Below are 12500 nucleotides of genomic sequence, written 5' to 3'. Positions count from 1 at the left end.
ACATTTACTATACAATAGCACTTGCTGATTGCCATTAAATGCCTGCTAAAATCTTGGGCATTTAGTGAAGAATAGAGCCAATTTACAAATTTCCTCAAATTAGTTTTAGAAATAGGAGCCACATTCTCTAAGTGATCTACAATAATCTTCTGTTTCTTAGAGGTTTTGGAGCTTGGAGAATTGTCAATTCCCTGCTTTTTTTTCCCTAGCCAATCATTACATTTGTACTCTAACATTTAACCCAATTGAACACTGTAATTTTCAGTTTTAAACCTGAAATTCCTTAATTCTAATGCTTTCAAAGTCGTAGAAAGCAACCTCATTTAGCTGACATCAATTATTCAATGCTTAGGCCATACGTAAATATTCTAATAATCGTTAATATGACGTGACAAAGCATATTCAGCCCGCCCAGGACCGAACAGGTAAAGCCTTTCGTGCACTGCAAACACACCATGTCTCCCAATGCCTAGGGAAATTATGCTTATTCTAAAAAAAATAATTTATCCAAACCACCCAGGTACTATTTGCCATTTTTTAAAAATTAAAACTTTCTGCATTGTTGTTTCATGTTTGACATAATTGACACCCAAATTCCATATTTACTCGCATATAATCCGTTTTTGTCAGACACAAAAATGATGTCTGAATAGAAGGTACGGCTTATCGGTGCATAAAAACACGACATGCACAAAACTGCAAATTAAAAGGCGCTAGCATGACACTAGGCTAGTGTAGTGTGTTATGCTAACTGATAGCCTTCCTGAGTTATGCTAGCCGCTAGCCTACCTATGTTATGCTAGCCGCTAGCCTACATACCGTATTTTCACGACTATACGGTGCATCATATTTTTTGCCGCAGTGTCAGTAACGAGTGCTATTTCTGTATTTTGAACACAAAGGACGCAGGCAGGCATGGCCAAAATATACCAGCTTAAACATGCACGCTACACCCCCATGCTAAAAACATGTTTTTTAAAAAGGCAACGGAGGGCAAAATTGAGTTTGGTTGTACTTTATTTAGCCATTTTACAATTTACACACGTCATCATCCCCCACAAATCCATTAAAGTCCTTATTGTCTGTGTTCGAATTGAACAATTCTCCAAATGAGTCATCGAAAACGCTGAGTTTTATACGTTCGTCCAGGCGGCCACAATCCATTCGCAAATAGTAGTTAACTAGTTGTTAGCGTAACTATTCCAAGGGCTGTCTTCCATGGTTCGCAACTGTGTTGATGCCAATCGCCAGGCCACAATCCATTCACAAATAGTAGCTAGCTAGTGTTGATGCCGATCACCAGGCCACAATCCATTGTGTGTATTGACAAAAAAAAACTATATCCCAGCAGTAACTGCGCAGTACTTTATCTACGGGAAAATAGTAGTCAGGGGATGCTTGCCGTAGTTGTCGTATCGACTGATTTTATTTTTTCGTGATAACAATTTTAGTATTGGTCCAAGGGTCGTAGTGAGGTAGCTAGTCTCAGTATCGTCAAAAAATATGTTCCTCACAGCACTGAAAACAAGCTCACATGTGGCATTGCAGTGGGGAATCATAAGTATGCCCAATGCAAAATCTGAAAATTCTCTTTACCCATTCTGAAATACGATTTTCGGTTTGGCAATCGTTGCTCGACCCCAAGTAAGCATTTTGGAATAAATATTATATTTAAAACTGAAAACAAATTATTTAGTTACTTTGCTGCCAAATATTACATTTTAGAAAAAAATCAAAATTTGAAATATATGACAGTTTGAACTGTCTCCCTTTCTCCATTACAGCCTGTCCCGTCCTCAAATGCCACTTCAGAAGCTGCTTTTTTCTGCTACACTCACTCAAAACCCAGAGAAATTGCAGCAGCTGGGTCTACACCAGCCAAGACTTTTTAGCTCTGTCAACAATCTCAGTGGTCACTGCCCTCAACCATCTATTGACAACCAAAAACCCGAGCAGTTTGACTTCCCTCCAAGTCTGTCGGTGAGTCTTGTTTGTATATAGACAGTCTTGAGATATTGAATGTGTTGATCTTTTGTAGGAGTTCTATGTGCCTTCTGCACTAAGCAAAAAACCTCTTATCATTCTCCACTTCATACTGAGCATGAAGCTTAGCCCAATCCTTTGTTTTGTCAACTCAAGAGATACTGCGCACAGGTTTGAGAAAGCCAACATATTTGTTCTTTTAATGGTGATTTTTTTATTTGGGGTTTAAGAGCATGTTTCCACTTTCTTGTTACTCAGACTGTGCCTATTGGTAAAGCTCTTTGGTGGTGTTCAAGTCGCAGAGTTCTCTTCTCGATTGTCCCCTGGAGGAAGAAAGAAGAAGCTGAAAGAATTTGAACAGGGAAAGATAAACCTGTAAGAATGGATCTTTTTTTTATCAGAATCTATTTTAATTCAAAAACATGAATTTAGTTAGTTTTCATGAAATGTGAAAAGTCATCATTAAAAAAATGTAGTCATTTTAGAGACAAATACGGCTTATGAGAAAATAGGCTAAATCCTATTAACGTCATTTCACTTCTTATATCACTGTGTTCAATTAACTAAGGAATCGGACCTACTTGGCAAAGGGCACAGTTACAGTGCCTTTTGAATATTTGGCCACCTTTTTCCACATTTCAGGCTTCAAATATAAAAATAATATTACACATTTTTGTCAAGAGTCAACAACTGTGACACAATTGTGAAGTGGAACGAAATCTATTGGATATTATATAGTTATTTAACAAATAAAAACTGAAAAGTGGGACGTGCATTATTATCCAGACCCTTTAATTTAAATGCAGCAAACTCACTCCAGAAGTTGAGTGAGGATCTTTCAATGATTCAATGTCGACTGATAATAATAAATAGAATCGACCTGTGTGTAATCATTTCTCCGTATTAATGACCCTGCTCTGAGATTGTCTCAGGGTTTTGTTTAAAGTGCAGAGAGCTTCATGAAGAACAAGAAACACAGCAGGCAGGGCCCAAGATACTGTTGTGGAGAAGTTGAAAGCCGGATTTGTACACTAAAAGGTTTCCCAAGCTTTTAGCATGTCAAGGAGCACTGTGCAAGCAATCATTTAGAATTGGATGGTGTACCAGTCCACTGCAAATCCCCCAAGTCCCGGCCGTCACTTTAAGCTTTCCCCTCGACCAAGGAAAATCCTGATCAGGGATGCAGCCAAGAGGCCCGTCACCCTGGATAAAATGCAGTGATCTACAAGTGCGGTGGAAGGGTCTGTCCATAGGACAACAACCAGTTGGCACAACGGCACAAATCTGGCCTTTTATTTAAGAGTGGCAAGAAGAAAGCCATTTCTAAAACATATCCATAAAAAGTCTTAAAAAAGTTTGCCCAAGCCACCTGGGAGACACACCAAATATGTGGAAGAAGTAGCACGTGGTATTTTGAGTCCGAAGATATTTCAAGAAAAAAACCTCACAGGGTTATTTTGGACCCACTGGTGCATCTAAGGGTTTAGGTGGCCAGTTGCATGTTGTCATTCTCTTAGCATCTTCTCTGAAGATTGGAAAAATGAGCATCAAAACAACTGTCAAATGACCTTAAATCGTAGATTGTTCAACATCATGGTATAGGGTAGGGATACAAAAGCTCGCTCAAGGATTTCAGCTGTCAGTTTCCACTGTGGGAAACATGCAGAAATCAAAGAGCAGTTCTAGTTAAGGCCTGGCGTGGCAGGCCAAGAAAAATCTCAGCCAAGCAGAGGCGAATTATGGTGAGAACAGTGAAACTCAACCCACAGACCAGCTCCAAAGACCTACAACATGTTTTTGCTGCTGGTGGTGTCACTGTACATCATTCAACTATTCAGGGCACTTTGCACAAGGAGTTGCTGTATGGGAGAGTTTGGAAGAATCAGCGTGCTCTGCTCAACTTCAGAAGAAAGAACCCAAACTTTAATGAACACACTTGTCCCATATAGCCAAATACAAGCAGAGCGCCTCTGCAATCCCACATCCTTATTTGGCAAACGCCCACCGTTTTCCTGGTAAGCTGTTTACAGGATTTGTAGGGGTTGACAGAAGGGAGTTGTACAAGTCCATTTTAGAGCATTAGACATCGCTTATATTTCACAGTTCACAGCTCTGGCGTCCTGGTTTCACATCCAGGTCATGTCCATCTGTGTCGAGTTTGCATGTTCTGCCCGGGCCTACGTGGGTCTCCTTCGGGCACTCCAGTTTCCTCCCACATTCCAAAAACATATATGATAGGCTGATTGGACATTCTAAGTTACCCCTAGGTATGGGTTTGAGTATGTATGTTTGTCCGTCTCCTTGTGCCCTGCGATTGGCTGGCCCTGACTAATGAGGATAAAGCGGTTCAGAAAATTAGATGAGATTTATAATATACCATAATACTCAACTAATTTGTTTGTACTCACAGAGACTGTTGTGACTTATACCCTCAAACACAGACTGGTTGGAACACTCATAGGTGGGGCCAACCGAATAATGAATACAAATATTCACTCAAAACCACAGATTACATTAGGCGCAACCGGGATTGACAGTGCGTTTCCTCTGATACTTTGGCCCAGGAATCAACGATCCATTCTAAATTGCCACATAACTCATGCGACGCTCCCTGCCAGTCTTTTTATGTAGCTGTTTGCAATCCAACATCCATTACTTGTTGAGTCCATCTTCCAAGCTTTCACACACATCCTGTTGTCTTTTACATCAGTTTTTTCCTCTAAATAGCTATAAGGTGTTGTTTCTCTGACTATTGAGAAGGTTTTTGTTGGTAAAAAGCGCTACTAGCACATGAAGAACTGCATCACCACTCGTCTGTGATATTTTGAATGGATATACCTTGATGCTAGGTTCCAAGGGCAGGCAATTTTTGGGTCTGCTCATCTACAGGAGGAAGCTGGAAAAACTCCAAAGAGGCATTTCGGGCCATGAAGGCAACAGTGAGAGAGACCCGGAGTTCGGAGACAGGAACTGAATCAGTTTTTTAACAGATTCAGTCCTGCCCCCACTCCCCTGCCCCCCTCTTGCCCCTCCACGTCTTCCACCGGTCTCTGCATTATAATAACAATAATCGGACATAGGGTTTGTCGTCATCATCATCAACTACAAAAGCCTAATTGCCTTTATACCCAGAAACTACGTATGACAAAATTGGTAGTGCTTTTCCATAAGGTGCATTCTCTCGGCAAAATACCCAAATAAGTGATAAATTCGGACTCATAATTTGGCATTCTGTCGTTAATGGATACATCCCATCACCCCCTGAACAGTTTGTTGACCTCATCTTTGTAGGCCGACTCATCCCCTCCTGAGATGTGGCAAATTTGATGATGGAGTTAGACTAGTGGGTTGGTGTACAGTCGTATGTGTACAAGGAATACAGAAGTGAGAAATATTAAAATATTATTTCTAAAAAATAGAAAGGCTGTAAAACACGAAAAACAAATAAATGGAGAGAGCTGCTGCCGCCTGACGGCGCCATCTTCGGGGAAAAAAGCAGGAAGGGGTAAATACTTTTTCTCGGCATTGTATGTATGATTCTATCAAATTTAGCATGCTTGGTGAGAAATTGAAACTTGACGTTATATTCAGCAGTATGTTGCGGTTGGTGTCAAATGCCCCTTTTGAAATTAATGAAAACTGCACCAATGACACCGCCTTTCTTTTAAGTTTGTGTTTTCTAAAAAGAAGCTAACCGCCATCTCAGCAGAATTGTTTTCTCAAGCCAAATTGGAACCTGCTCAGGGTTTATGGACTGCTGTTAATGTGAGCCACAATTTCGAATCAAGAAAAGTCAAACGACTTTTTTCAAGCGATTAACGATAACAGCAAAGACTTAATTGTCATTGAGTCGTACTCCCGATTTTTGTTATTTTTTTGAGCAATGCTTTTCAATAATGTACTTTTTCAAAGTGCTTCCTTGCCTCACCTCTCCAATTGTCAATTGCAGGTTGATAAGCACTGATGCAGCTGCCCGAGGCATTGACATCTCCGGGGTCAAATGTGTTGTGAACTATGATGCCCCTCAATACATCAGGACATATATTCACAGGCGAGCTCTCATATGAAATAAGAGTAATGAAGGGGTGAGTTATTGTTAGATGTTGTTGACTAAAAACATTTCCTGTTCCTTTTCTCAGAATTGGAAGAACTGCAAGAGCCGGAAAACCAGGTCTGGCCTTCACCATTCTGCTTGGAGTACAGGTCTTGAGGATTTAGACATTCATATACATTTCTCTCAAAATGTTTGAAATATATTATGTTTTAAGGTTTTCTAGAGTAGGGAGGGATTGGAGGTGGAGAGGGACGGGCACGGGTGGGAGAGAAGAGACGGTCACGGGTAAGTGAGAGATGTGAAGGCAAAGGGATATCACCACCTACTCACAAAGTAACAAATACCTACAGTGGGGCAAATAAGTATTATAGTGTAATATCAGGGTGGGTGGGTGATTGTATATATTTACATACACACACACACACACACACACACAGGTGTGTGTGTGTATGTATGTAATATTTATTTATTTATCCTATTGAAGTCTGCCATGAGTTTTCCTGTCTCTGTTTTCAACTTCTGGCTAAAGCAACAAAGTGAATTTCCTGAGTACGAGATGAATATCATGTAATCTAAGTACTCACTCTCTGTTGGAACAGTTACAGAAGTGTAATGCTGCCACGCTAGAAATCAGTCCAGAATAATGTTTTTACAAATGGCATTTATTATTTTTTCTTAAAATCCGTTAGCGATAGTACTTAGGAATATTTGGACACATATGCCTCTCCATCAGTGGTCCATGGAGTGGTAGTGGTCTTCAAGTCAATTGTTGCCTGTCTACCAGAAAAAAATATATTTCCATTTTAAACCTCTCGCACACGAGGCACTGTTGACACTCAAGTTTGGAGATCAGGCGGTAATGGCACGCTGCACTTCACAGTCGCCGGATGACAAAGACTCCAAACCAACACCAACCATCACATTTTAAATATAACACTGAGTTCAGCGGGATCCCCCATCCTCATCTGTCAACACTGTTGCACCTACACTTGCACACAATCATACCACAAATAAGTCTGGCGACGCTCTGTGAGTATGCCGTGTTTCCAGATTTTCATGTGCCGCTGCTTTTTTCCAAGATGGCGCCGTTCAAGCGGGAGCCTGTGGCAGTAGCTCTGGACCAAGGGTGTCAGGCTCTTATATTTTTTATGTTTTACAGCCCTTCCATCTTTTTTTAAAATGACATTTTAATATTTCTTAATACATTCTTTTTTACTTTACTTTGTACTTTTTACTTTAATGTTTTTACAACTTTCCTTGTTCTGTTAGCCTGGCATCTTTCGGCCACTTCTTTTTTTTTTACGGGGGGCAGCCAGCCTACACTGTCACACACATGGGACTACTGTTACAATATGAAGCGGAAGGAGCAACTCCTCGTCTCCGCCAGAGGTCCGGAGCTGGACATAAGTGCCGAGAGAAGAGGCAACGCTTCTGACCAGCCATTCCATTGTGGGATGGGATGGAAGAGCTGTCCGACCCTACCATCAATGGAGTCGAGGAATTCTGCCCTGCTGCTGTTTTTTTCAGCTTATGTCTACGGAGTAACTGCGCGGGTAAGCTTGGAACAGCGACTCGGCATATTCTCCACCTCGGTCACAGTTTGCAGAAGTTCCCCATCTCGTGGAAGACTTCCTGTGTGTGGTTCCAGTTTTTGTCCAACTTAACAACGTCTTTTGAGTCCGATTCAGTTACCACAACCAAAATGGCGCTGTTCAAGCGGCAGCCGGCGGCCACGGTAGCTCTGTCCACTCTTGTTCGTTTTGTGTTTTTGCTGCTTTTATGTTTTAATGATTTGATGATTCCATTACTTTGATTTGCTTTGTACTTTGGCCTTTTTGCTTTGCAGTTCTGTCGAATCACCCTCTTGCTACTGCCACAATGTAATTTCTCGAATACAGTATGAATAAAGTTATTCAATCCAGTCCACGTCCACCCGACTCAGCTCGTCTTCCTCCGGGACTGCAGCTGGTAGCCCAGAAACCTATTCAAGCTGATTTTGTGTTAAGTCGTTTTTAGGAGTTGAGGACAACTGCTTTACTTCACATTAAATTTGTGCCTGTATTAGGAGATTGCACAAACAACTGGCTGAAATTAACTTTTTTTTTTCCTCAGGAGAAGAACTTCCTTCAGATGGTTACCAAAGCTGGGAGTTTGGGAATCCAAAAACAGGTCATTAAACCTGCAAAGCTAAGGTGTATGGAAGGCCGATATGAACAAACCCTGCAGGAGCTTGCTACGGTCATCAAGGTTGTATTATTGAGTGCATATGGCTTCATTTCAAATGTATATACCGTAGTTTCACACCTATAGGGCGTACTTAGATCTTAAATTTTTCTCTGAATTGGTTAATGAGCCCAATCCCTCTGTGCACTAAATTAAATTTTTGTATGGCCATGAATAGAGTGACTGGTTTTATTTGAACACAATTTAACAGCTTTGCTAACTGATAAGCGTCACACGCGTTACGTGACAATTTGGAATGAACAGTCGATGCCGACATTAAATCGAGGAGAATCAAAGGCTTAGGGGATTGATGGATGTCGTAAGTTACAATGGATTGTGGATGACTGGTTTCAAGTGTCGGCCAGTACAGTTGTTTGAGCTTTCGCCAAAGCTGGAATGACCGGTACCTTTGTACCACTATACAAATTATTGAACATATACATGTAAGATTATAGCCACAGGTTAATTCCCCTTGTGAAATTAATTGCCCACCCCTGCTTATATATTTAACCTCTTTTTAAAGTATATTCTTAGACCCCAAAATTTTGAGAGCAAGCGAATCCGGTAACGAATTGTCCATACGGCGAAATGTCCGTCGACGAAACGTCCGGTCACGGCAAATGAGATTGTGCCTTGTCACACGGTGCGTTTTATAGGTGTGAAAATACCTACATTGGAAGTAAAAAATAATTACTACCACAATAATTTCAAGTGAGGTGGTGAATATTGAGTAGTAGTTCCCCAATCCCGATGAATGCCACGTTCCTGCAACTGCACTGTGTTTTGGACTAAAGCTGAAATCACACACCTATTTGCACATAACAGGCTTCCCTACCCCCAGGCATTACAAGTGAAAGCGATTGCACTGTTTCAGACTATAGCTGAATTCACACACCTATTTGTACATAACAGGCTTCCCTAGCCACAGGCATTATGGGAAATTTTGTTTGGCTTAGCAGCGTGTTGGCTTACATGACTACATAATCTACTACATGTTCAACATGGATCCATGAGGAGACATTGTCTTGTAGGTATTTGAGCACATGCCCACACAACATAGATGTTGCATCAATACCATCTAATTCGCTAAATGTCCCGCAAACGCTTGTCATTGGATGAACTACATCAATATGAGCATGGGTGTGCAAGCAAGAGCTCAGTAATTGTTAACTTTTGTATTTTACTGTGTTACTACACTCAGACGGTTTTGTCCAATGATGGAATGTAGTTTACAAATATATAGGTTTGTTGCCAAATCCTGTGTTGTTTACAAAAATTGCAAAGACAAACTTAACCGGACTATAGAAAGTGAGTTACGGACTTAGCTGGCGTGAATACGCTTACAGTCAAAATGCACTGAGTGCCTGCAAAGGGTCATTCACTTAGTCCCTTTAATGAGACCAAAGTATGTGCTTTTTGGGATCCTATCATTTGCAAATAGGACTCATGTGTTTTGGAAGAAAATAATCATTTTGCAAAGAAGCCTTTTAGTTTAATACATTGATACTGATTAAACTAGTTTTTAATCACTACACACATTTAACCGTTCTGCTTGTTGTACCACAAATTATTATTTTTATTACCATTACATTAAAATTAATTAAATATCATATCAAATTAGCAGATAGGTGGCCCCATAACACCCCCCCAACCCTCCCCAATGCAATGCAACTTGTCTGACTTTTTTCACTCTTTATTCTGCATTTTTATAGCTGATATGATTTACATTCAGAAGGCATATTACAGCCTGAAAAGTACAATAGAATAATATTGTATAACCAAACATCATAGAAGAAAGGCATGTAGAGAAGCACTCTGAATATGTTGCCCTTTCTTTATTTTCAGGAAGAAAAGGCCAACATGAAATAATGCCATCTGTTACCACCTGACAGAAGATCATTTAAACGAGCGGATAATGTGTTACTGTACTTACAGAAAGTTCAACACACTTTGCAATTCATTTTATTATATGGTTCACTCATTTAAAAAATACAAGCACCTTGTTTTCAACCAAAAGACAATTGTTGCGCTAAAAAGATTATTTTTTGAAAAATGGGTTAGATGAGAAAGAAAAATTCAGTTACATGCATAGCACAGTATACGTGTATACAATTATGTACATGTATACAGAAGCAGGAATACTTTTAGGCAATGTTTGGGTGTTGTCTTTGCTAAAACATTGTAAACCAAAGTGAAAATATGAAAATAAAAACTCAAAATAGCAGTGCTCGAGCGTAATTCATGCAACTAACTTCAAGCAAAAATGACTAAGCGGAAGCACTGCAGTGTGCACTGAAGAAAATATGGAATCTGCAGAGTGTAATGCTTAAACTAACACATGAGACCAGGAATTTAACAATTTTGGTCAGTCATACTCATCGATACTCGTTGCAAATGCTCAAAGCTTGAGCTTACACACTGTTATGACTCCCCCTGATGGTAAGATATACCAAGGAGTCGCAACTGCCACACCAGAAGGATTCAGTCATGGATGAGTCAGACACTGCAAGTAGCTTTCAGTGATAATTTATTTACAAAAAAGTCCACCAAAAGCTGGACTATGGGATAACATAGGGGAAGCAAAAGATATTAAAGTGGTACCCTCAAACATGGTAAAACCACCCTCCCAGACAGGTGTTCAAAAGAACACCCACAAAATACAGGAAATAAGGCAGTGTGCCACTGTCAGAACTGATGTAATCAAAGTCTAGACAGGGGAATAAACTACGTGTATAAATACACCAAACTATATGTATACCCCCGGGTGTCTAAACTTATCTCAAGTCCCCCTATACAAAATCATTAACTTTATCAACATAAATACTCAATATAACAAGGAGTAACGTACTCACAATATCAGGTGAATACAACAAGGAGTAACGTACTCACAATATCAGGTGAAGCTGGGGCAATCAAACTTTACTTAACACAAAACAATGTGCTTTCTAAACAAAGAAATAACTCCACTGCCTCTGCATTTACAATCACAGGCAGCCAAGGGAGTCAAAGTCAAGAATCAAGAGTGAACTGGAAAATAAAAGGGTTTAAATAAGGACAGGAAGTGAATCCTGATTGGAGGAGGGATGATGGGGGAAGTAGTCACAGCTGTGTTGGCCTGGGCAGGGCTATGTCACAGGGGTGGAGCCACAGCTCCATGTATCTGCAGAGGAAAAGAAACAACACACCCTACTACATAGTGTGTGTCCAGGCTGACAGCCGTAAAACACACTTAGAGAAGGTAAAGAAATTCAATCACTTGTCTATTAGGATATGACAGCTGTTTCTGGCCACTATAATGTCAACTCTCTACGATGCACGGTTTGGAAAACTGTAGCGTGAGAATGTTAACATAAAACTTCCCATCCATAAATCAGGCTTTATCTATTCTGTGCTCCCCGAAACATTTTTTTTTCCTGTCTTAAAAAAGACTCGGCAAGACACGACGGTGCTGAATGTGCTGACCCAGTGTCCTTGTAAGGTAGGACGCCTTTCCACATCATTTACAAACGTTGTTTTCGTAAGTTTCCGTCAGTGAGTCTTCAGGTGCAAACACACAGACAGCCACACATTCATCCATGAATCATGCTTTATAATGATTATAGAATAGACAAAGCCTTATTTATGGATTGGTGGATCCCGTCACGACACAAAAAAAGAAACTCGCTGGTAGAAATTCGTCCAAAAATGAAGTTTTTGTATGTGTGTGTGTATGTGTATATGTATGTATGTGTATATGTATGTATATGTATGTATGTATGTGTATATATATATATATATATATATATATATATATATATATATATATATATATATATATATATATATATATATATATATATGTATATATATATATATATATATATATATATATATATATATATATATATATATATATATATATATATATATATATATATATATATATATATATATATATATATATATATATATATATATATATATATATATATATATATATATATATATATATATATATATATATATATATATATATATATATATATATATATATATATATATATATATATATATGTATATGTATATGTATATGTATATATATATATATATATATATATATATATATATATATATATATATATATATATATATATATATATATATATATATATATATATATATATATATATATATATATATATATATATATATATATATATATATATATATATATATATATATATATATATATATATATATA

General features: G+C 38.7%; 1 protein-coding gene across 1 annotated transcript in view; it reads left to right on the top strand.

Annotated features, from left to right (window-relative positions):
• The window catches only part of ddx51 (DEAD (Asp-Glu-Ala-Asp) box polypeptide 51), a 38832-nt gene extending 28348 nt beyond the window's left edge, over positions 1-10484 (top strand). Inside the window, exons 10-16 of the mRNA XM_077729549.1 lie at positions 1785-1980; positions 2039-2154; positions 2242-2358; positions 5933-6034; positions 6123-6186; positions 8150-8284; positions 10106-10484. Coding sequence (XP_077585675.1) covers positions 1785-1980; positions 2039-2154; positions 2242-2358; positions 5933-6034; positions 6123-6186; positions 8150-8284; positions 10106-10129 — 754 coding nt within the window. The 3' untranslated portion in view covers positions 10130-10484. The remainder of the gene's footprint in view (positions 1-1784; positions 1981-2038; positions 2155-2241; positions 2359-5932; positions 6035-6122; positions 6187-8149; positions 8285-10105) is intronic.
• Positions 10485-12500: the final 2016 nt, after the last annotated feature.

The sequence above is a fragment of the Stigmatopora nigra genome, chromosome 12, assembly GCF_051989575.1.
Source record: "Stigmatopora nigra isolate UIUO_SnigA chromosome 12, RoL_Snig_1.1, whole genome shotgun sequence".
Classification (NCBI taxonomy): domain Eukaryota; kingdom Metazoa; phylum Chordata; class Actinopteri; order Syngnathiformes; family Syngnathidae; genus Stigmatopora; species Stigmatopora nigra.
This window is presented reverse-complemented; position numbering and strand designations above follow the sequence as displayed.